Source organism: Pempheris klunzingeri, chromosome 8, assembly GCF_042242105.1.
Source record: "Pempheris klunzingeri isolate RE-2024b chromosome 8, fPemKlu1.hap1, whole genome shotgun sequence".
Classification (NCBI taxonomy): domain Eukaryota; kingdom Metazoa; phylum Chordata; class Actinopteri; order Acropomatiformes; family Pempheridae; genus Pempheris; species Pempheris klunzingeri.
In genome coordinates, this window is record NC_092019.1 from 22248467 (window position 1) to 22274623 (window position 26157).

General features: G+C 42.6%; 2 protein-coding genes across 2 annotated transcripts; one reads left to right on the top strand and one right to left on the bottom strand.

Moving 5' to 3' along the window:
- Nucleotides 1–4591: 4591 nt before the first annotated feature.
- On the bottom strand, nt 4592–10527 carry LOC139204876 (lysosomal thioesterase PPT2-A-like). The gene is made up of 8 exons (XM_070834897.1): nt 10360–10527; nt 9125–9278; nt 6999–7094; nt 6748–6855; nt 6569–6652; nt 6377–6461; nt 5992–6046; nt 4592–5832 (listed from the first exon to the last, which is right to left on the bottom strand). Exons 1-8 carry the CDS (start codon nt 10525–10527, stop codon nt 5689–5691), a joined length of 894 nt encoding a protein of 297 aa, XP_070690998.1. The 3' UTR covers nt 4592–5688.
- Nucleotides 10528–11789: 1262 nt separating this feature from the next.
- Nucleotides 11790–25915, top strand: dhx16 (DEAH (Asp-Glu-Ala-His) box polypeptide 16). Its single transcript, XM_070835025.1, has 21 exons — nt 11790–12012; nt 13076–13278; nt 13431–13669; nt 14467–14635; nt 14719–14775; nt 15080–15334; nt 15434–15667; nt 15979–16170; nt 16948–17058; nt 17287–17402; nt 17823–18033; nt 18317–18415; nt 18884–19036; nt 19411–19551; nt 19824–19986; nt 20127–20245; nt 21116–21183; nt 21501–21663; nt 22840–23001; nt 24703–24876; nt 25132–25915. The coding sequence occupies exons 2-21, from the start codon at nt 13081–13083 to the stop codon at nt 25258–25260; spliced, it is 3153 nt and encodes a 1050-aa protein (XP_070691126.1). The 5' UTR covers nt 11790–12012; nt 13076–13080; the 3' UTR covers nt 25261–25915.
- The last annotated feature ends 242 nt before the right edge of the window (nt 25916–26157 follow it).

Below are 26157 nucleotides of genomic sequence, written 5' to 3' on the forward strand. Positions count from 1 at the left end.
TTTTTAGGTATTGCAATAGCGTATAGCGAAGTATTATGGAGTCGATATTACAATTTAGTGTGATCTTTGTTTATTTTTTCAACAGTGGACCACGGGAAACAGTTGAACAATACACAAGATTTAAGATGTGATGCTGCAGGTGGTATCCCTGCAGACCGTCTGTCACTGTCTGCCTTCTCACTTCAACTTAGTTTTCATTAAAAATTATGAAGGAATTGTAGGCTATAAATAAAAATATTAACTACTGACATGAATCAACAAGTGATCCCCTATTGTTGGACAAAACAAGACATTGAAAGATGTAATCTTGGGTTCAGCTTGGATTTCCAACTTTCTTCATTTCATACACCAACAAGAGAACAATTGGTGGAGTGATAGATAATGAAAATAATGATTACATGCAGCCCTGAAACAAAGGAAGGTTTTGTTTGAGCCCTCATTATCGGTCTGTGATGTCTACAAGTCAAGGGCTGTTTTATTAATGTGATTCGTGCAGAAAGAAAGAGGGAAATGTGAGAAAATAGAGATCGGCCCGGCAGATTTAAGTCTGTGACCCCTCCGCTGGGCCACGACCCACAGTTTGAGAACCGCTGGTCTGTAGCTAGAGACAGGAGCTTCCTGAGTAAAGTCAACAAGGCTTGTGGCAGTTGGTTTTTTTTAAAGCTGGTGGGAGCTGATGCTGATGGGAAAAGGCTTCATCCTCCAGCTCCGTTCACACTGAACCGGTGTGAGGAAGTCACACTGAGTGTCTGCCTGCTGCTCTGCCTGCTGATGCTGTTTTCTCTGCCTGCTGATGCTGTTTTCTCTGCCTGCTGATGCTGTTTTCTCTGCCTGCTGATGCTGTTTTCTCTGCCTGCTGCCTGGATGTTTGGGCCGCTTTCTTCCGGCCCTCAGCTGCCCTGTGTTTCCAGTAGCTGCCCACAGGGCGGGACACGTCGACCTTGAGCCACGCTGTCAGTGAATTCAGTCAGACTGTCGATGAATGAAACTTTCAGCCTCTGCACGAGCCTTTGGCCCCTCACAGGACCTCCGCGAATGTGTTTAAAAATCAAATATGAGACACCATTTGGATCTCCGCACCTGTCTAAGATCAAATGAGGCCATTTTGAAATGTGAATTTAACACGACAATGTGCTTTTTGTGCACAGCGACTGAACAAAGTCTGAATTAGAAGCATAACTGTGATAAAGTGCCTGTTATCTCTGCACTCTGGCTGCTTGAATACGATGATTTAAGGGAGCAATCTTTGGTCCCCAAACCAAACCACACCGGCGTGTTTCCAAAGGGAAAGTCTTCATCACCCAGTGGAAAACTGTTGAGCTGCTGTCTGTCAGGACCTATTTTAAGCAAGCGAGGCGCAGGGATTCAACGTCAAAGTACCGTCAGTGTGTCAAAGTGAAGCTTTCAACATGCAGGCAGGAATATCGCTGTCTGTGAGCCCCCACCGCCCCCACTGAGGCTCAGCCCGCTTCTAACACACACTCCGTAAAACACACATTAGCTTTCAGGGCTCTGAAGTATTTTGAAGCGCGGTCTTACGTGCGAGTCCTCCGCGCGCCGATAAAAGTTAAAGTCCGTCCGGTGAAAACGGAGAAATCTTCACAGTGTCATAGTTCTTCACATGGACGAGGTCCGGTCACAGAAAAAGCGTTAAATGTGCGGTAACGAGTTTCTTACTGAAAAATCTCCGCCGGGGACCGAGCTGGAGTCCTGTGGAGACTCACCGGAGCGGAGGGAGGGAGGTGGGTGTCACCTTGCTGCGTCATCGGTCATACCTGCGCGAGAGAGCGGGGGGAGGAGGTCCGCAAACACTGAGAGAGCTGGGCTGAGAGTACACACACACACACACACACACACACACACACACACACACACACACACACAGCTCACACACACACACACACACACACACACATACAGTTCACATACACACACACACACACACACACGTACAAACAGTTCACACATACACACACGCACACACACACACACACACACACACAGTTCACACACACACACACACACACACACACACACACACACAGTCCACACACACACTCCACACACACAGTCCACACACACACACACAGTCCACACACACACAGTCCACACACACACACACAGTCCACACACACACAGTCCACATACACACAGTCCACACACACACACACACACACACACACACACACACACAGTCCACATACACACACACACACACAGTCCACATACACACACTCCACACACACACAGTCCACACACACACACAGTCCACACACACAGTCCACACACATACACACAGTCCACACACACACAGTCCACACACACACACAGTCCACACACACAGTCCACACACATACACACAGTCCACACACACACACTCCACACACACACACAGTCCACATACACACACTCCACACACACACAGTTCACACACACACAGTCCACACACACACACAGTCCACACACACAGTCCACACACATACACACAGTCCACACACACACACTCCACACACACACACAGTCCACACACACACAGTTCACACACACACAGTCCACACACACATACACACAGTCCACACACACACTCCACACACACACACAGTCCACATACACACACTCCACACACACACACTCCACACACACACACAGTCCACACACACACACAGTCCACATACACACACTCCACACACACACACTCCACACACATACACACACTCCACACACACACACTCCACACACATACACACACTCCACACACACACACAGTTCACACACACACAGTCCACACACACACACAGTCCACATACACACACTCCACACACACACACAGTTCACACACACACAGTCCACACGCACACACAGTCCACATACACACACTCCACACACATACACACACTCCACACACACACACAGTTCACACACACACACACAGTCCACATACACACACTCCACACACACACACACAGTTCACACATACACACACAGTCCACATACACACACTCCACACACACACACAGTCCACACACACACACTCCACACACATACACACACAGTTCACACACTCCACACACATACACACACTCCACACACACACGCCTAGTTTTTAGATGGTTTGCCATAATTATGACTTTGTGCGTTATAATCAAGATTTAGTATTTAATAATTAGAAGTGACTGCTTCATATAGTGGTGCACCCTATGACATGTAAGGAACTTTCTCAGATTTTGTTATAACTGTAACACGATAAGTCATAAAAATGTAAAATGTAAATTCATCACCTTTGGAAAGATGAAAAAACTGTGACTATGTAATGAGTCATTTAATGTATTAAGAACTTATTCCAAATTTATTAGAACCAGAAACAACAATGGTCAAAAAAAAGCATCCATCATATGTTCAGCTGAGATAAACAAGTGCATCTTGTGGATGCATATTAAAGAGAAGCATATTTATATTTTTGTTGGTTTCATAGTACAAAAGACATCATCATTCATAAATAATTAAATTTTGTGGCAGACTAAATCTGCTGAAAGTGGAATTAGATTAATTCACTTTTTTCTGTTATTTCAGAAGTGCACAGCTCAGTCCCATATCGATCAGTTCAAAATCCATTGGTTTGATTGATTGATCGCACCCATAATGCTGCTTTAATCCCATCATGTGTAAAGGGCAAAAGAGTCAACATACATCCTCTACAGTCAGTGTTTATCAGTACGGGCTATCAGGACAAACTTCATGAACAACAATGAAACAGGAAGAATATAGATCAATCATCTGTGTCTGTGAAGATTCTCAGTCATCCAGGTCATAGTTATTCCTCAGGAGTTGAGCCAAACTCAACTCGATCGATCCTTGACTCTCCCTCAAAAAGCACAAAATAAACAAATTATAATGACAAGCCGAACAGCGGAGGACAAAGTAGTTTCCATTGTCATGTGCTGTAAAGTGAGTTCACCCTTGAAAACACTACAAAGTACCATAAACTTCCACCAGAGGTCAGTGATTAATTGGTTATTGATTATGTGCTGCCCTACAGTCTGTGGTACTGCCATGATGTGTGACTCACTCACTGTTAGGCCTCCTGTTATATTACCGACCTTTTGAGGATGTTTCTATTAATGGCATTTCAAAGCACTAAATATCTAATATATGAATATATTGTTCAGTTGGAAACAAAAACAGCCTGATATTTGCAAAAATTAAAAAGCTGTTTCAAATATAAAGTCTGGACACAAAACATATCACTGAGAAAAAATGCACGCTAATGGATCCTTAACTAATTTGTTTTAGCTTCATCTGAAAACCCAATAAATTATCATTACACAAATTCCCACCGGAAGGAACAGGCGTTATAATTTGGCATAGTTATTCCAAAAAAGGAATCTGTCAATAGTGTTTACTATATATGCACTCACCATTTGGTTGAACTAACTCACTGGAATGCTTCATGAGGACAAAATCCATCATAATCTCTCAAGGAAACCTACAATATTAAGATATGGAGACCTTGTCTGATATGTCTGATATGTCTGTCCACATCTTCATGACTTTTGTTCTTGACAATGTCTTGGTGAAGAAGAAAACGCAGAAGTGGACTTTGGTACATTTTTATTTTGTATATTTGTATTACTTTTATGTTACATGGTTAATGTCTTGTATAAAAAATCATGGGCTACGAGCTCTAACACGCAGCAGTGAAGACCCATTGGAAGCAAACAAATCTCATGAATACAAGGCCTCCACCAGTGCTCACTTGTTACCGTCCACTCTTTCAGGCCAGCCAGTAACTTCCTCATTAAAACAATGTGACAACCTGCACTTCCTCACACAATGTGTTTGATATCTTGCCAAGATACATACAATACAATACATACATACAAAGATGAAGGTTTTTCATCTTTGTATCAGTGATTCTGGAGGCCAGGGACATAGCGGAGAACACAAAGAGGGAGCGCAGAAAGTATGACGGTGTTTTTCTCCATCTTAAACATACATTGTTATTGTTGTTATTGCTATTTTGTCAATATCTCCATGACGTTTTAATGTTTAACTTTATACAGATGAGAAAACTCTCCTTTTTTCACTTTGCTAGTTGGTCCCATAGAAAATGAATGGCGTTGACCTTTGGTCGTGCCCTTTAGTGGCACAACAGTGCTTTGAGATAGCATGCTAATGCACTGATAATGCTGACATGATGATGAAGCAGATAGCAGTGTGTTAGCATGCCGACATTTGTAAATCATTAGCAATAAATAGTTAAGGGATCACCAGAGTTATTATAATTCTTCTGTCTGTACCAAAACCAAATTCAGTGGCAAGATAACCAAAATCATTAACTGCAACATTTTACTCAGAAACCTAAATGTGAACCTGGTGCTGCTGAAGGGAAATCCAGGGGGTTACCAAAGCCATTAGGCTCACATTCTTTTATCAAGGGATACAAAAATGTTTGTTTTCATGGAAATCCATTTAATAGTTTTTGATTTCACTCTGACTCTAAGTAGCGGACCGTCTGACCAGCTGACCGGCCGCCATTCCCACCCCTCGAGCGATGCTGCTAGCATAGCATAAAATATCAATCATCTGCACATTTTTGCACAAGGTGTCTGCATGTGTGACCAGTTTTGATAATATAGATAATATTTCAGTTGCATGAACACCTGTCGCACTCCGTGGGGTGAGTTGTGTTCATGTGAGCCACTTCTCAATGCAGCTCCCGAACACTGTGATGTTGGAGTGCCAGTGAACGTGCTTCACTCCAGAGTGAACGCACATGGATATGTCCCCGCGGGCGTCCAGCATCTTCAGCCCAAACGTATCGTTCCTGTAAAACTTAGACGAGAGGGACGAAGTATTAGGCTACAACATGGGAGAAGATGCCTAATATTTGACAGAGGGCTCAGAGGAAAGGTGGGGATGGGATTTCAGTCAATACAGAAGTGATAGGGTGGAGGCTTTGCAGCAAAACATGTACATTGGTCTGCAACTTACCTCCTGGTTCCTCATTTCTACAACATTTTCGTTGCTGTCATAGAATCCAAAGTGGCTGCGTGGAAAAGAGGAAACAGTCAGTACAGATGAGTCTCAAAATTGTCACTGCTATTTGGACCACAAACAGTTCATTTGTTCGTTAGGGTTATGAAAATACTGCAAACTCCAGTTTAGAAAATAATCTAATGTATGTTTTATGTATGATCTTATTTATAGTCAGTGATCTCCTAAACATGCTGCTGAACAACACACATAAGGCAGCAAAGGCAATACAAAATGTAGCTATCATTAAATATCAGGTGTCTATTAGGCGTCAGTGTGCAGTAAGCAGAAAGAGAATCAACACTGTGTGTGTAGACTATAAAACTCTGATGACAGTGAGAACCTGGACTGCCACGGTGTGATGACGCCATCATCTGGTCCTCCAATCAGCACGAGCTTCTTGATGCGCAGGAAGTTCTCCCTCCATGCTGAGGGGGTGAAGCGAAGAAATGCATGCTTATCACAGAGCACATTTTTCCTGTACATCCACAAGTATACAGCGCACGGTGACCATGGCAGTAACCCGTCCCGTTACCTTTCATCTTGGCGTGAGGTCTGTCACCGTTAAGCAGCGGCAGAAAGCTGTTCGTCTGCAGGTAGCGGGACCTATGGTGAGGGTCTGTGGATAAAGGACAAAGGTCTGTCTGCTGTGTGCAGGTGCTCCTAAGCTACAGGCAGATATCTTTTCATGCTAAGAACATCCCCCAGTCTCACCGTTCCAGTAGTTGCAAATGGACACTTTCTGTCCCAGTCTGGTGTAGCAAATACGAAACACTGTCTTCTTCAGGTAGTCAGGAAATACACACCTCAGGTAATCTGTGTCTGTGGAGTGAGACAGGGAGGAAGAATTCTTTACAATAAGGAGATCTATGATAAATTAATACTATTTGTTGATATTTGAAAGGTTTTAAAGAGTCCTAAAATGTCATAATGCCGTGGAGGCTTATCTAAACATGCTCCCTGACCTCCATACTGCCCGGCCTGTGGAGATGACAGCGAAATGAAGGCGTCCACGTTGTGGTCTGAAATTGTCGAGAGAAGCGCTCTGCAAATCAGACCACCTTAGAGGAGAAGGAGGAGACAAAGGGGTCACAACAGCAAGCGGGTTTCGAACAGACCAGTTTTTCCAAACAGAGACTTTTATGCGTTTTAAAATTTTTGTTATGCAAGGGAGGCCTGTTGGAGGAGAATGTCAAATGAGTTCACAGCTGCACTGAAAGTTTGACGTTCCCGTTTGTACGTTCTTTGTAAATTGTTTTCTGCTTCTAAATGTTTTAGTACATAAGAACTGAGAGCCATTGGGACTGAAAATGACACTTATCTCGGTATGATGGAAACGTGGAAGTGGAAGTTGAGGCCCTCTGGTGTATAGATCTTTCGTGTGTGTGTGTGTGTGTGTGTGTCAATGTTCCTCTACATGTGGGTTAATTTCCATAGCATTATGAAGGCATGTGTGTGTTCTCAGGCTTTGTGAATGGACATTTGGCCGCATTTGTGTAATGTACTGCTGTATATATACCAGTATATAGTATATCTGTGTGTGTGTGTGTGTGTGTGTATTTGTAGAGTGAGCAGGAAAGACCTCAAGCAGAAGGCAAATAAGACGTCATGCCATCAACAGCCTTTTCACTGCACTTTTCTCCCTCTGTGTTCAATGTATTTTACTATATGTGTGTGTACTCGCGGTGGTTGTTTTGTCAAGCTGACCCTCAGGAGACAGACAGTCTGTCCCCTTTCTCCCTGAGCGACCTCCTGTTGTCCTTGTAGTCGGCGTGAGCAAATTATACAACATTATCTCACAGTCAGAATTTATCTTGGTCTGGCAGACTGACTGACGCCTCTCTTCTCATCTACCACATCCTTTTATGTACCAAGTGACCATTCAAAGATGAACATTTCTCAAAACTTACACTCTGTTGCAGTGCTAATGCAGTCTGATACAACTGCCCAGGCACTAACATAACCACACTCATATCAGAGACATCTATCGCCTCTTCTCATCACACCTGCTTGGGGGCAAGAAATGTGCTTTTGGGCCCCTGCTGCCTCCAAGTGCAGCGCACACATGACTGACTAGACAGTAGCTTCATGCACTTGAATACTGCCTGGCCCCAGGTTGTCAGTTAATTTGTGATAATTCATGAAATGCATCTTTATTTTGGTATCTGCACCACATGAAACTAAAATAATCAAATGCCCCATATTATGTAAAATGTGCTAATGTCTTTTCAACATAAATTTGCATCCCCAGGAAGTCTAGAGCCCCTCAAACTATATGAAAAGACAATCTTCTCTCTTTTTTCCCATCTTTCAGTAAATGTGCGTCAAAATGCTCAGTTTAAGTTGCCTCCCCTTATGATGTCATAAGGGCATCTGTCGCTAACCCTGTGACCTCCTCCAGCCCTTCATCGGGCCGACTGTTCCCGCCAATGAAAACCTCCTGAATCCACCTCACTGTCAGCCATTGTTGTTTCCTCACCAACAGCAACACGAAGATGTCAAAGGCAACAGCGAACCAGCAGATAGTTCTGTTCCTCTGAAACGGAGCCTGCAGACAGAGGCTGAAAACAGCTGCAGCAGCCGCGTCTGCTATGAGGGAAATAATGTGTTTTATGAACATTAAACCCTGTAAACCTGTTCTAGTGGGACCTCCAAACACCAGTGTGAACCTTAAAATGAGCAGAATATGGGACCTTTAAAACCACCAGACAGCAAGATTGGGTAATGATGGAGGATTCTGTTGATAATGTACTCTGGCTGTGCTGACAAATTTGCAAGTAATCAAAAAACCAAAAAGTAGCTGAGCCGTGGTGAACCCGGGGCTTTTGGGGGCCACTGCAGGGCGATCCTCCTTTTGCCTGTTTGATAATCCCGTCTTGCCTCTTCCTACTTTGATAAATGCTTTGATCATTAGAACAAATTGTTTTAACTTGGTTGTCATGGACTAACATTGTCTTTTTCAAGCTCTTCACTCTTTTGCTGGCAGGACATTTTCATTCCGATGCTTATTAGTGTTGATGTGTAAGAACGGGCTCACTGTCTGGTGAATGGCATGTATGGTCGGCATGTGTGTGCGAGCGGCAAAGAGCACCTTGTGAAAAGCACAGAAGATGGACGCCATCAGGAGCCTTTCGCATGATGGACTCAATGGCTTTCCTGAAGGCTTGGACCTGCCGCCACAGTGGCTTCAGACTGGTCATGTTGTCGTACAAGTCAATCACCGACACCTTAGTGCCTGGATGCGCCTGGGAATAACATTTAGAAAGGAAGTGAGTAACAGAGGCAGCAGTTACTGATTGAATCACCTGTCTGCAAACGATCAGCCTGATGGCTGATAGTGTTATCAGACAGCTCAGCCACACAGGAGCTCTCTCAAAATAAAACTGATATTGAGGAATAGAAAATGACAGGGGAATAGAAATCACTGCCTCAAAACTGACAGTTTTCACTTCACTTAAAATCTAACTGCTTTTGCAATAATCTGCACTGTCCTCTCATCTACTGTAGATCTTAAAATAAGTTTCATTGGGGGCTACTTGACTGCTGGCACAGTTGAGATTATTAACATTACATTTATGAAAATAACAACATGAAAATGAACAACAGGTTTGTAAAGAAAGATTTTAAATAAAATGCATCAAGGTGCAGCAAAACCAGGTGGACCGAACTTACACCACTTGTTGCTAAATGAGATATCAACCAGTGTTGGTATAGTTACTTTATATAAAAGTACTTTATACTTTATATACCTTATACTAAAGACTGTTACTTCATTACATGTCCAAGGGACATTTACTCCACTACACTTATTTGAAACCTTTAGTTACTTTACAACAGATTCAAATTATTGATACACAATATAATAAACTAAAAAATTATGATATATTATTATAGCTTACTGTAAGATACCCAATAAGCAGATGAAATGATCCAATAATATAACACATCACTTTCAAATACTGAGTACTTACATTTACTGAGTACTTACATTTACTGAATACTTACATTTACTGAGTACTTACATTTACTGAGTACTTACATTTACTGAATACTTACATTTACTGAGTACTTACATTTACTGAGTACTTACATTTACTGAATACTTACATTTACTGAATACTTACATTTACTGAGTACTTACATTTACTGAATACTTACATTTACTGAATACTTACATTTACTGAGTACTTACATTTACTGAGTACTTACATTTACTGAATACTTACATTTACTGAGTACTTAACATTTTGATGTAAGTTTTTTAACTTGCAGCTTGAAACTGTACTTTGTAGATATTTGCACGTGTTTGCTTTTGCGGAGTCCTACCTTGGTTATGAAAAGAGAGAGCGTTTTGAACTCTTTTGGTCCATCAAAAATGCCGTGCACGATGATGACAGGCTTGTAGCCGTCGATGCAGACCCCTGTCAGCAGCAGCAGCAGCAGCAGCAGTGGCAGCGGCACCGCTGATCCCCGGGGGTCCTGCGGAGTGTTCATCTCTCCCCGCTCACAGGTGGGACCTCTGGCCGAGCACACGGGGGTCCAGACAGGGGACCGCAGACAGACTTTGCCCCGGGGTGGAGGGATGAGGTCTTCAGCAGTGCTGATGAGTGATTATCGATCTCTTTGCACTTTTGCTTTGACTTGGAGAGCATGTGCGCGTTTCCTTCCTGATGTCTTGCTGTAGTTTGTGGGGTTTTTTTTTTTAGGTAGTTTAAGATCACATCCGTTTTCAGTTACATATGGTCCCTGGCATGCCATCCCTCTAACACTTACCCAGTTTTAGTGTGGCAAAGGTGTCACATTTTGCATCAATCTAACATTTTTATAAAGCTACCAATAATATCAATTCCTCTCATAATAATAATAATAATAATAATAATAATAATAATAATAATAATAATAATAATAAATATTATAATAATAATAGCAATATCCCTTTAACCTTCTGCTCAACCATATGGTAGAGCACATTTTGACTCACTATATCTTATTGAAAACATGTTTTACTTACGACGTCTCAACCGTTTGGTAGAGGCCAATATTTCAACAAAAAAAATGTGGGGTCTGTTCATTAAAAAAAACATTGATTTTTGTTATTAGTGCCCCAAGGAAATAAAATACATAAAAAATAATTGTTTTCATTGCTTTTTTTCTTGGTGAGGAGGTTAAAGGGATATTCATGACAGCGAAATCACTGGAATTATTACATGTTATTGTCATCATTATTGAATCGAGTCGGAGGAGGATAGGAATAGACATACAGCTTAGTTCTACAGATAGAACTATTAAACTATTAAAGGTATAAAGGTATGCACAAGTCATCTCTGCTGAACCACTGCAGCTAATTTATTGACTTGTTTACATATTCCTATGGTGTGAGGAAATGTGCAAATAAATGACTGTATTCTTGTTTTTGTATGTGTTAGTGATTTTGCAATATTTATAAGAAAAAGAGGAAGACTTATGATGTAAACAGGTGGTGCACGAATAAATAAACACTACATACATTGTTGAGATGTTTAAGAGCGGCATGCATATCTTAAAATGATCAATAATACAATCCTAAACTGTAGCTGTTAATGTCCTCACAGTTGTTCTGTGCAGTGTGTATCTGCAGAAACAGCCCCTGGCTGGTGCTGTTGTTGTTCAGGTGGCCGCACGGGGGCAGTAGACGTGCAGCCTGTGACGCAGCTCCGCTCTTCTTCGGTGGTTCTTGACATGACGTGTTTCCGTGTACGACTTGAACGTGCGTTATGTGAAGTTAGCAGAAGCATGTATTGATGATTTATTTTGTATACAACAAAGCCACAAAGTTTTAAGTGGCTGCGGAGGGATGTGCCTATCCATTAAGTGTCCTCACCGGGAACTTGTGAGCTACAACTGCAGTTATTTCTAACTCTGCATGAGTTAAGCAGAGTTAGCTAACGTTAACGCTACCGCTGCCGTAACAACAACGTTGTCTGAACGCTTCGAAAAGCGGTAAGTGAAGTTAATTAGGGTGTTTTTACCAACCAAGTTTGGCCAAGAGATGTTATGTTGACTCCAGTTCTCAATATCTATAGTCACATATCAGACTATTTACTATGTTGTATTGCTGTACTGTACATTGGATTGTGTTATATTATAGTAGTACATTTCACCTTACAGGGAATATCCCATGCTGTATATAAAGTGCCATATCATTGTGCTAACATCTTACACTGACCTTGTGCCTTATTCTATATTATAGCTCTGTATCAATACAGACCGAGCTTGGTACCATTACTTAGTCATTTACTTCACTGTTGACACTGACTTGTTGACTCATTTCAGTTCTATATCTCTCATATTATGTATTTCTTTTGCTTTCTATTATCTGTAACTGACTTTCATAAGGGGGCATATGCATGTTGCTTTCTAGGACTAAAACTTAGCAACACCACCAATATAATGTAGTTCACAACACCACTTCCTGTAGTTCAGAACAACACTTCCGGTAACGATGTCTTTGATAATGAAGATCTATTCGAATTAACACATTTCCATCAGTGCCACCAAAAACTGAACGTTATAAACTTTCGTGAAAGTACATTTAATTGGAGAGCTGCTGATTGGTATATGGTGTTTCCTGTCTTGTTTCTTGTGTTGTCAATGTGAATTTTTCCTCAGGGATAAATACCGCCTTAAATCAATTTAGTATTTTTAATCAAAATGGTATTATTTTCCTCTTTCCTCCTCAAAATGATCATATCCTAAAGTAATGTCTCATCATCTCTCACAATCTGTAGAAAATTCAAACTCGAATCAATTTTATGTTGACTATTGCTTTAATACAATAAACTAAATGAACTGTGTGAATGTTATATTGTAATTGTTAGCAGTTATTTGACCTTTGCTGGGTTGTTGATTTGTGGACAGAGTACAAGCTCCCACAAAGGTAATGGTAAATGAAAACACCGTTGGATGTTGGTTTGCAGTCAGCAGCTCCTGTAACCACAGTGCTTACATCTACACCTGGATTACGGATGACCATGTTTTTATGTTGTTGTTGCTCCCACATCAGGCACCATGGCCAATCTAGAGCAGTGGGTGAATGACCGTCTCCATGACATCCTCGGGTTGAGCGACAGATATGTGTCTCAGTTCATGATCGGCACTGCGCGGAGAGCATCGAGCGGTCAGGACTTTGTGACTCGTCTCGAGCAGACGGGCACGATTGATATCAACCAGAGTGTTATTGCCTTTGCACAGGAGCTGTTTGACAAGGTACACTCGTTGGATTCTATCTCCATTATTCTTTCGAACTTGCCCAAACACATTTGAGTTTAAAGTTTAAAAGCTCCAAACAGTACAGTAGTTGCTGGCATTTTCTGGTGGGAATGAAGCCTCTTATAATATTTTGCCGCTGTGTGTCATAGATTCCTCGCAAGCAGGTTGTTGAGAAACCGTCCCGGGAGATGGAACGGCAAGCCATTGAAATGGACAGGAAGAATCGGACGTACACGTTACTGGAGGACAGTGACAGTGATGGAGAGGCTGTTCGGGAGAAGCAGAAAGGGAAAAAGAAAAGCAAGGACAAGGACAGAGGAAGCAAGAGGAGGCACATCAGACAGAAGAAAGAGAGCGAGTCGTCGAGTGAGGACGAAGCACCTAAAAAGTAATCCAGATATTTGGCACTGATTTGATTACACTTATACTTTCTTACTATTTGTTGCTTGTTTCATAGAATAACGTGTTTGTGTATAGTGTTAGTGCTGGAGCAGGACAGGCTGTCCTGTAGCAACAATTCCAGCTGAGCGATTAAGCTGTGATTTACTCGTTTATTTTCAGTCAATCATATTCATAAATGCTGTCTCAGTTGTGGTTTCATCTACTTATTTGAACCAGGTTTTGCTGAGTGGGTGGTCACTGTCAAACAGTGTTTAAAATGGGGAAACATTTCACCCACCCTGTTCACACAGTCATACCTATAATCAAACAGTGGGAGGACCAATTAGGAACAGCTGTCAGATAGCATCTGGAGTGCAGCATCATAATATCCTTTGTACCTTTTTGGAGAAAAATGAGCTCTAAGCAATTTTATTTATTCTACACATTGCGTTTTTTGGTGGTTTTCCAGTCTCACAACACGTGTCAAGATTTAAATAATGGTGTTCTTGCATGTGAAAAAACCCGACAGGTTAAACCCTAATAAGTGTGCCCTGAAACAAAGCTAGTCTTGTTAAACTGAGATTAATCCTAGAGAAAAGAGTAGCAGCCTGTAAATATTTATCATCACAGGTACCCTTAAGTTAACTTTTGGCACTTGCTTGTCTGATAAAGGCTGTGGTGAAGGAGCAACAGTCAACCAAGTATGGAAGAGCCGAACCATTCAGGGCCTTTAAATTATCCGTAAAAAGCTTGGCTGTGTGCATGAATGTTGTATAGAAGCTGAGGTTTGCACTCTTTTCAAAGAGACTACAAATCGGTCAAGAAAGATGAGGAGGAGGAGGAGGAAGAAGAGTGGGAGAAGGAGGAGAGAGAGCGAAAACAAGACATCGAAGAGAGAGATGCGTTTGCCGAGAGAATGAAGCAGAAGGACAAAGACAAGACTCGCAACATAGCAGAGAGGACAGACAAAAAGGTGGGAGACGAGGGAATTTTTTCAAAGATGACCCACTATGTCATGCAGGTCAACATGTTCACCTTCTGTTTGTTGTTCTCCAGGCTTACGAGGAAGCTCAGAAGAGGCTAAAGATGGCTGAAGATGATCAGAAGAATATGGTGGGTTCTCTGAGAGTGGTCTCTGTGTGCCCTGAATAAAATCTTATGATGTCATAAGGGGAGCCAAATCTAAACGGCGTGTTAAGAGAAAAGAAAAAGTGAGAGGATGGTCTTTTCTCTTAGGTTACTTCTCTGTAGGCACGCCAGGGACAGCCATTTATGTTAAAAAAGACATTAAAACTACATTTTGCAAAATATGGGACCTTTAATTACCATTAGCCTGGGTGTTGGAACATGACGGGAAATATCAGCTTCCATAATTCTAATTGTTCCTGGTGCTTTGTCTTCCTCTGTCCCTCTCTAGTTGCCGGAGTTGAGGAAGCACTCTCGGTGGGAGTATCTAAAGAAGAGAGAGGCAGAGAAGCTGGAGGACCTGGATGCAGAGATCAAAGACGATGAGTACCTTTTCCATACAGAGGAGCTGACTGAGAGGGAGAGAAAGGAGTTGGAATACAAACGCACCCTTCGGGACCTGGCGAAAGATTACAAAAAGGCCGGTGCCAAAGAACAGGAGGAGAGGAGGAACAGATACTACATGCCAGAAGAGAAGAGGAGCAAGGTAAGATGTCACACACTGTCACAGTGTGCAGAGACAGTGGCCTGCTAAAAGTGTGCGTATGTTCAATTGTTCAACTCCCTCCTTCTCCCCGCTGACCAGGAGGTGCCCCAGAAGGACCTGATGCTGGAGGAAACTCCCATGGAGCTGGGAGGAGAGCAAGGCCGCTGGGAGGAGGAGAGGCTGAAGACGGCCTCCCTCAGCTTCGGCGCCAAGAAGGAGCGAGAGCTAGGGATGAGGCATGAGCAGGAGAAGTACCAGCTGATCCTGGAGGAGGATGAGATGATCGACTTTGTCAGCACCGCCATCACCATGAAGGGAACTCGGAACGAAAAGGTGGGGTTCTTCTGGTACTTTATAGTTCCTTATTGTTATTGAGTGTGACAAATTTTGCAGGTGATAGCAGCTCGTGTAATTTAGTACAAAGAGTTTTAGATCATCGAAAAAATCCGCCACTTGTATTATTTTTGTGAGAGTGAGAGGCCAAACAGAGAAAGATCACAGGAAAAATTTCTTACTACAGCCAGTGTGTCCATGCTGCCCCCCGAGCATGGAAACAACCTTCCCACTTACTCACCGCACACCACTGTGAAAAAATACCACCAGTCAGCTGAAGTGGTCTCTTCTTCTTCCCCTGCTGTGTTCAGGATCAGGAGGCTCCGGCTCTGTCCCAGGCGGAGCTGAACAAACAGTCCATGCAGGAGGTCCGACGCAGCCTGCCCATCTTTCCCTACAGAGAGGACCTGCTAGCCGCCATCAACGAGCACCAGATCCTGGTCATCGAGGGGGAGACGGGCTCCGGGAAGACCACCCAGATCCCACAGTACCTCTTGGAGGATGTGAGTGCAGGATCTAATAATACCTTCATACACTCACACATTAAACATGTTACACTCACCTATAGAACCGTGACCAATAAACATAACAAATTCTACCAAAAGGCAACAGAATTTACTGCAAGAGTAATGAGGAAAAGTGAACATGAAAAGTAATCGAAGTCAACTGAAGCAGCTTTACATCTTTCTGAATCATCTCTGCCCCCTGATCATATATTTTACTCTACAGATGAACCTTAGATAGACGTCTTTTCTCATCATCTGTACTTGATGCTTTGGTAGTTTTGAGCACTGTTTGATATATTTTAAACCAAGAGATCAGTGACACGTAAAGCCAGCATGTGGAGCTGATTCCTATGACATCTAAAGAAATAGTTCACCATTTTGGGAAACATACTTATTTTCTTTGTTGCTGCTGATCAGTACAAAAAAACTGTAGTTTGTTGGTGATCTCCAGAAACTGTTGGCGAGTGAAAAACGAGGGTTTATCTGGCCGTTGTCTGAAACTTCATAGTTATCCGTGCAGACGTGACAAGTGTTATTGATCTTCTCTTAACAAGAAAGTGACGAAGTCTATTTCCCAAAATGTGGCACTAGTCCTTTAACAGTCGCTGTTGCTCCTTGCGACGACTACTGTCAGCGAGATTTGTGGGTTTTGTGCCAGCAGCATCAAAACATTTGCGAACAGCACTAAAATGGTCGGCACAACAAGACAAGACTAGCGATAACTGGGGGAAATAATGAACGAATGAATGATAGAACCTGCTGTGCCTCTTTCAGGGCTACACTAACGGAGGCATGAAGATTGGATGTACACAGCCTCGAAGAGTGGCAGCCATGTCAGTGGCAGCCCGAGTGGCCCAGGAAATGAGCGTCAAGCTTGGGAATGAGGTGAGTTTGGCACATTATCACGCTGATCCCATTTCATTTCAATACGAGCACAGTTCTACTGAAAAAGGTGCAGTTTTGTACAGCAGTGCATCCTGTATTTCTATCCTGTACGTTTTTGTCTGCTGCTGTTGTCTGATATTTATCATATTTTCTTGCAAATTATATAGTTGTTGACAATTTAATCGTTAAGATAATTTATCAGTGTTTTAACTTTATTGCTCCATTCAGGTGGGCTACAGTATTCGTTTTGAGGACTGTACATCAGAGAGGACAGTGCTCAAGTACATGACAGACGGCATGCTGCTCCGAGAGTTTCTTACTGAGCCCGACCTGGCCAGCTACAGGTAATGTAACGAAGGGGATCATTAACTGGTCCTCTTGGGGAGTTGCTCTTAAACTTTTTCAGTAAATAAAGTTACTATGCACTTAATCATGTTATAAGAATGTTATATTTTTTGGAAAATTTGTAATTTTCTACTTTTCTTATGTTTTTGAGTTTCCAGTCACATCACTCATTATACATGACAAGTTTACTTTACTCATGCACTATTAATTGAGATGAGTTGAATTATCACTGACTGTATTTATTTCAATAAGACATCTCCTCTACTGGCAGACATCCCAACTCCTCGTGTCATTTGTTGTCCATAAACTCATCACAGTCCCTCTCTGCAGTTTCACATGTCAAATGAATATGTTCATGTTCGATAAATAAACACCTGTAGGTATTGGTCGTGCTTATTCATCTCTTCTCCCCCCCCCAGTGTGATCATCATAGATGAGGCCCATGAGCGAACGCTTCACACAGACATCCTGTTTGGTCTGATTAAGGACATCGCCAGGTTCAGACCAGACCTGAAGGTGCTGGTGGCCAGCGCCACTCTGGACACAGAGCGCTTCTCCTGCTTCTTTGACGACGCGCCTGTCTTCAGGATCCCTGGCAGGAGGTTCCCCGTCGATATCTTCTACACTAAAGTAGGAGCTAGCTTGATATTTGGTTACTTACTTACAGTCCTCGTTATATTTTTAGAAGAATTGGTGGTATTGGGTGAATACTTTGGTGTATGATTGCTGCTTGATGATTTACTTGCACGTAACAACTTCTTATTTTTCACTCATTGAAATTTGTGGGTTTAGAAAAACGTTCAACCTGTAATCTAGATAAAAGAGGTTGTTATGAGTATGGATGCCCCCCCCCCCCCCCCCCCAAAATCAAACTGTGCTGTTAATGTACACATCTGTGTGTTGGGTTGTCAAGGCTCCAGAGGCAGACTACCTGGAAGCTTGTGTGGTGTCAGTCCTGCAGATCCACGTCACCCAGTCTCCTGGAGACATTCTGGTTTTCCTCACAGGACAGGTAATGTTCATGTCAAGATTTTTTACAGGAAAAAAAAAATCTATTGATTTTGGGCGGAAAGATTGTATTTATACAGCTCATTATATTCCCAGCCTGTATGTATGTATGTATGTATGTAATTACCCTTGTTTACCGCTCAAACACCTTCATTGAAACACCTTTATTGGTCAAATACACATAGAAGAAATTTGACTCCAGTTTCTAGTTGCATTCGCTGTACATAAACACAGTTCCAAGAACAAACATTTGTCCCCATACATTGTAAACAAGTATACTAACTGTATGAAGCGTGCTGTAATAGATAATGAAACCTGTACCCAATCACTTCGCATACATGAACCAAACTAAGTTACCATGTTTACTTCACCACTACCCAGTGAAGAATATTACTACAAAGGGGACACTCTTATTATTTATCCTTGTGTGCTGATTGACTCTTTGACCTCTACGCCTGTGTTTGTCTGGCAGGAGGAGATCGAAGCGTCGTGCGAGATGCTCCAGGAGAGATGCAGGCGGCTTGGTTCTAAGATAGCAGAGCTGCTGGTCCTTCCCATCTACGCCAACCTGCCGTCTGACATGCAGGCGAAGATCTTCAACCCCACTCCACCTGGAGCCCGTAAGGTGAGACGATGCCTTGTGTTTCCTAATACAGTTGCCCTGGATGTAGTAGGTTCTTTGAGCAACTTAAATGAAGACAATAGCTCTCTGCTGTCTGTTTACTGCTTCAGTTGTGTAAAAAGCAAGAGCCTTCTCATATTTACCCAGATTAAATGTCATGCTATTGTCCACCAATAGAGACTGCTGTAGCCAAATGAGATTTGGTGACAAGACTTGGTATCCTAGTTTTTTTTTTTTTTTATCACGGTCTTGATGTTTTTAACACGTCTTTGTTCCCATTGTTTAACAGCTAGATTTAATCTTCATTCTGCTTTGTTTGAGTGGTGCTTACTCCCTTTATCTTTAGGCACTGTGTTCTCTATCCTTATCAATTCTAGGTGGTGGTGGCTACCAACATAGCAGAAACCTCACTGACCATAGATGGCATCATCTACGTCATTGACCCAGGCTTCTGCAAACAGAAGAGTTACAACGCCCGCACCGGCATGGAGTCTCTCATCGTCACGCCCTGCTCACGGGTAACCACTCACAGTTTCTCTCAATCTGAAACCAGTAAGATGTTGGTGCTGAAAGGAAGTGATGGATGGATGGATGGATGCACATGCTTTCAAAATGCTTTCAAAGTTCAGTCCCTCAGGTGCAGGCTACAAGCTGTAATATTGTATGAAGGCTAAGTGTGGCGCTTCATTGGTACAGTCGCCGGGGCAGCTGGAACTGTTAAACTGTGTGCACATTGTTAGTTTCCGTGTTGGTTTCTAAGCGCATTGCTGTGTTTCTGTTTCACTCTCAGGCTTCAGCCAACCAGAGAGCGGGCCGTGCAGGCAGAGTGGCTGCTGGGAAATGTTTCAGGCTTTACACAGCTTGGGCCTTTAAACATGAGATGGAGGAAACGACTGTGCCTGAGATTCAGAGGACCAACTTGGGAAATGTAGTCCTGCTGCTAAAGAGTCTAGGTGAGGGGTGGAAGCGGGTGGGATGTAATGTCCGTTGAAATTATCTCATTTCAATACACTTCAGTCATTAAGCTGGGGCACATTATCTGACTGTTTGGTGGCTGTGTCTGTGCAGGAAGCTAATACTTTTTTGCTTGCAGGAATTAATGACCTCATTCACTTTGACTTCATGGACCCACCTCCTCATGAGACTCTGGTCTTAGCGCTGGAGCAGCTGTACGCCCTGGGAGCACTCAACCACCTGGGAGAGCTCACCAAGGTACAAAGTCAGGGCCTGTATTTATCAGGCTCCCAGTTACACTTGAAGTGGCTATAATCTATATTTTTATTAAACCAATGTATTGACCATGTGAAAGCTCGCAGTGGATTATCACCCGAATGCGCAGCACCCCTGGGCTTTATGGGGCTATTAAGATACTCTATCTTACCGCTCCCGTGGCTGTAACAGGCTGCTGTCAGTGAAATAATCTCTGAAAAACCACTGTCCACTACCTGCTCAAGGAGAAACAGCAGAAATAGCAGTTTTTAAATTAAGATTAACAGCTGATCAACATGGTCAGGAAAAACATCATGTTTTCACCCAACGGGTTAAGGTTTGGGGTTTTAGAATTAGAGAGTTGATAACTATAATGTGTAACTTCACACTGAATACATTTTTGAGCTGGTGTGACTCTGACTGCACTCATTATTTGCTATCAGCTGATGAAGGTCCCATTTAACAGTGTTCTCACAGTCAAATCAACAGAGAGTCAGTGTCAGCTTTACATTTCACTCACTGAAAAAGGATAGGTATACTTTTGTTTTGACATGCGTAATCCGTGTCTGTCTTCACTCTGACCGTCTGTATATTTGCATAACGTCCTGTACAGATGAGTCACTCACTTCCTTGATCAAAAGCTTGATACCTTTCCCATTTAGAAGCACTATGATTCATTGTGTTTACAACTCAAAACTTTTTCCAGGCTAGTGTTGTTAATCAATGATTATCAAGGATGTAAGGATATTTTCCAGAGAGTTTGGCTGACCGTGTCACTAGTAACTGGTGTAGTACAGGTTATTAAATGAATGGATCAAGTGTTAGATTGGTTAAACGCCTCTTAATTGTTTGCTCTTGGTTGTTGGTGTTCAGCTGGGTCGCAGGATGGCCGAGCTGCCAGTGGACCCCATGCTGAGCAAGATGATCCTCGCCTCCGAGCAGTAAGTCTTCAGTCTGACACTAGCATAAGCCTTTACTCTACGTTAATTTGATGGGAGGCACGACCTGCCCAAACACTGTATGAGCATTAGACTGGGCGCTGCTTTAGGGGATGAAAGTCAAATCTGTCCATTGTGTAATTGTTTGAAAAAGAGACCTCAGAGAAATTCACAGCTTAAGTGAACGCATTCATGAAGTTCAGGAGGAAAACCTTGTGTAAGGGATGGATGATGAATATTCCTGCAGCTCTCTCTTCTCCGTATATCTCTGTCTGCACTGATCTATATTTATGTGCAATTTTTTCCCCCCTCCCTACCAGGTACAAGTGTTCGGAGGAAGTGTTGACGATTGCTGCCATGCTGTCAGTGAACAACTCTATTTTCTACCGGCCCAAGGACAAGGTGGTGCACGCTGACAACGCACGGATGAACTTTGTGGTGCCAGGGGGAGACCACCTGGTGCTGCTCAACGTCTACACACAGGTATAAACACACACTTAGGATATGTTCAGATTACCTTGAGTTATCAATCTGACACTGTCTGTATGCTGTCCAAAAAAATCTGTCATTATAAATCTTATAATGTATAAACATGCCGGAGAGGTCTCCTTTTTTCAGCTCTACATGAATATATTTATCCATTTACCTACACAAGCAGGACAGAATATTTGAGTTCAACCAACCTCTAAATATAGCAAACCTCTAAATCCTCAGGTTTTAGAGGACCTGGTATGCAAATATTTGCTGTACGCACAGTTAAGGAAGTTTTCGGCGTTGTGTTCTAAACATCTGTCTGTGTTTAGACCAGCCAACAAGATTCAAACAGTTTATATACAGTTTATAACCTGTAACTTATTTCACAATCATTGCTAAAATGACAGGATGGATATTTTAATTAATTCTATCAATTAACTGACTTTTAAAACAAATTTATTTTGTTGCACTTGCACTATGGAATATCGTTACTTACAGTTGTCCTCTGAATTAAGTTCCCAATCGATTTGGCTTTTGGCCCCTTAAAATGATGCTATATCAACTAGGTTGTGTCAGTTTAAAAAAATGGAACCATCAACCAAAGAATGATATATTTTTTTCTCCTTTATTTATTTTGATAATCCCTGAAGTTGTCAAATTGTACAGTAATTCACAAACCACAAGTGCTAGCATTTGCTAATACGCACTGAAGACAGCACGACGGCTGAGGCTGATGGAAATGTCATTAGTTTTGCAGGTATTTGGTCATAAACAAATATATTGGAGGAATTCAAATGTTGACGCGATGATGGGGCTCAATGAAAGGTCAGCTCATCATCAAAGGCACTAAAGTTATTACAGTGAATGTACCACTGTCATGACAGTCCGTCCAAGAGTTGACTTTTCAATCATGACCACAAATATCAACCTGCTGTTGAGGGAAAAAATGAAGGCATCAGTAAATCCAGTAGGATGTCCGTCCTCTGGGAACCATGCATGTCTGTGCCAAATTGAATCTCAATAGTTGTTGAGATATTTTAGTCTGGACCAAAATGGTGGATCGACAGACCAACATTGCCATCCTTACAAACCACGGCTGTGGTCTGTAAAAACCTGACAGCGCTGAGATATTCCCACCTAGAATATCCTACCTGTGCTAACTAACATGATGTCTCTCTCCGTCAGTGGGTGGAGAGCGGTTACTCCACACAGTGGTGCTACGAAAACTTCATCCAGTTCCGCTCCATGAGAAGAGCCCGGGACGTCAGGGACCAGCTGGAGGGTCTGATGGATCGGATAGAGGTGGAGGTGGTCAGCTCCAAGGAAGACAGCTTGCCCATTCGCAAGGTCAGTGATAACTCAGAACGTCCCCAGAACTTTTACCACAGATTTCCTGACAAGCATAAAATGTCCTGTTATTAGTAGAGGGGGTGTATTGTACTTAATGAGTCCTGGTCCACGTCTGGTGGAAACAAATACAGCAATAGAGGAAAGCAGAAATAAAAGCGCTGGCAGAAGAGACCCACTGAAAAATTCAAAAACACGATGAAAGTAGTGCTTTTAATAGACACTGCTTGCATTCAATGTTTGGTTTTTTAGGTAAGTCAACCTTAGGTTCAACACCGGTTTGAGGTAAACAACTGAGGATGAGTGACAAGTGTTTGTAACTTGACCCCGTGGATGGCAGACCTAATAATACACCGAAGACCTTTAGCTTTAACATACTGCTGTCAGGGTGATTACTTTTTGGGATACACGGTTGTTCTCTTGCGTTGAATGTCGTCTTTTAGCCTCCATGCCTCCGTAAGGACGTGAAAGGTTACCCTCAGATAGAGCCCCTGTTTTTGCTCAAGAACAATTCAGGCGAGTAGATGCTTGCTGTCATGAGAGCTTTATCAAGGCACTGAGCTCCAGGAAAATAAATAAAAATAAACAAAACTGAAAAAGCGTAATAAAATAATAAGAGGAAGCCTTTAAATCATCACTGAACAGTGGCTGTGTGAATAACATTCTCGTATTTGGGTCTGTGTGTGTTGTGAACGCACCCCTGAGCCACTTGAGATAAGCAAGGGCGTTTGTTTTATTAGTTGGGTTACACCTGTTTTCATCATATGCAGCCTTTGCCATGTCGAAACTCCTGCAGCCAAACCGGCAAAAGCAGTCCCTTAACTTATTCTGTTATTTTTATTTAACTAAGGATAACAAATAATTAAACAAATACAGAGTGTGTGTGTGTGTGTGTGTGTGTGTGTGTGTGTATTCCTTGTTGTCAGACAGGGGGCACCGACATCTCCATGCTGACATACTGACGTAAGGAGAGGGAGTCATTTGAAAATGTTTCTTCTACTTTAATGACAGACAATTGTAGATTTGCTTTGCCCACCGCATGATGGGTGTGTGACAGATGTTATCTGTCGTGATGTGCCTTTTTGAGCATCCGTTGTGTGAACACACCGAGCACCACCTAGATTACAGCAGGTGAGAGCATCTGTGAAAACAAGATTAGAAACGAAGGTGTGAATGGTGCGTTAACAACGGCATCTGTTAACAAATCCCACGCGCTGATATTCCAGTTCCAGTGAGAATTAAAGATGACATGTTGGAGATCATGCATTTTCACAGAACAAATGACTATTCAGCCCCTTTGATTCTGAGGTTCATATCAGAAGTCCTCTGTGAGTGCAACTCAGTGCTCCTCTAAATATTTTTTACCCCCTCAAATGCATTTCAACATCAATACATATATTTTTTTTCCACTGTGTGACCCCCTGGAGCCCTATAGCTCTATAGCTAATAGATAAATATATATTTTCAAGAATCTTGATCACACCTGACCACAACAACCCTCTGAAGAGGCTAATAAAGGACCAGTTACTGGTGTGTTTGAAGTTTGTTTTTTATTCCACACATCCACATCTTATCCATTTTCATATTCCTCTTCATCCTTGCAGCTCTCTTTTCATGTAATGCCGCTGCGGTCACCTTGATTTCCACCCTGCGTGGCGATGAATCAGCTGTTTCTATGCCCCTCTCTCGTCCCTCTCTCAGGCGGTGACGGCGGGATATTTCTACCACACGGCGCGACTGAGCAAAGGCGGCTACAAGACGGTGAAGCACCAGCAGACGGTCTACGTCCACCCCAACAGCTCTCTGTTCGAGGAGCAGCCCCGCTGGCTCATCTACCACGAGCTGGTCTTCACCACTAAGGAGTTCATGAGACAGGTCTGCCTCCTCGCCATGCGATGCTGGTTATTTTTAAACAGTCTCTCGGTGTTAGGAGATGACGGGCAGTAGTTGCAGTCCGTTTTTGTGAATCATTAAACGCAAGAAAAACTATTGTTTGAAATGTAAAAAGTCACCCTTGTCCAGCATGAAGGCTTCCACAGAATAACTGCTCGTAACAATGAGAAAGCACACTCATAAGGAAGTATTCCTGTCCAATATTTAACTGATTCATCGCTGTCCCTCTGCACGCAGGTGATCGAGATAGAGAGCAGCTGGCTGCTGGAAGTGGCTCCTCACTACTACAAGAGCAAAGAGCTGGAGGACAGCAGCAGCAAGAAGATGCCCCGCAAGCAGGGTAAAACAAAAGAGGAGCTGGGCTGAAGAGGAGACCAAGGCTCAGGGGACGGACGGCAAAAATAAACCCTCCCCCTCTCAGGGCAGGGCGAAAGGACAAAAAAGACTGTGAAAGTTGGAAAATGCATAAAAATATTGAGGTAAAGTGTGGATGTGTAGTTGTTTGGTACCAGTTCAGCACATAAACAGCTGCATGGTCGCAGCCTGTCTTCACATGTGAAGTAGTTTGCTGCTGTAGTTTGATATTGCAGCTCTGACACACGGTGTCAGCTTTCAGCGTACTGAATTTGGACAGAATTTGGCTGCACAAAGAATCCTGAGCACAGGCGTGTGAAGCAGAGAGATCCGTCCGCTGTGAAGTGGGTCACAAACTTACTGGCTGGTTTAATCATAAACCAGCCGGCCCACAACAAGGAAACATTAATGCACTTGGATCGGATTTTCCCCTCATCAACAGCAGCAGTACGGGCTTGCTGGGTTGGTTTTTCAGTTCCGTAATGACCATACACTGCTGGTTTGTTTTTCAGGTGCTCTTGAACGTCCCTAAACAAACGGGGCTTGGTATTGCTGAGGAGTCTGCACCCAACTGAACACTGATGTCCAAATGATGAGTGTCACTCACATGTGAGCCCCCTTATCTTGTTTGTTTTCATTTTTCTATGGCAATAAAGTTTTACAACTACTTGTTTTTGTCACTGGCTTTGCGGTTCAATGATTAGTCATCACATTGTTATTTACTACCTTTCAAGATCAACAAGTTATATTTAGTTTAAATATCCATTCTCCTCTATAGTAGGAAGGTTCCCCTACAAAGGGACTAGGTTAACTTGGATCTTCAGTGGAAATATCTTACAAAACTACTACTGGTGCATAAAAAAAGCATCAAACTCTCACAAAAAATACTGATGTGACACTTTTAACACG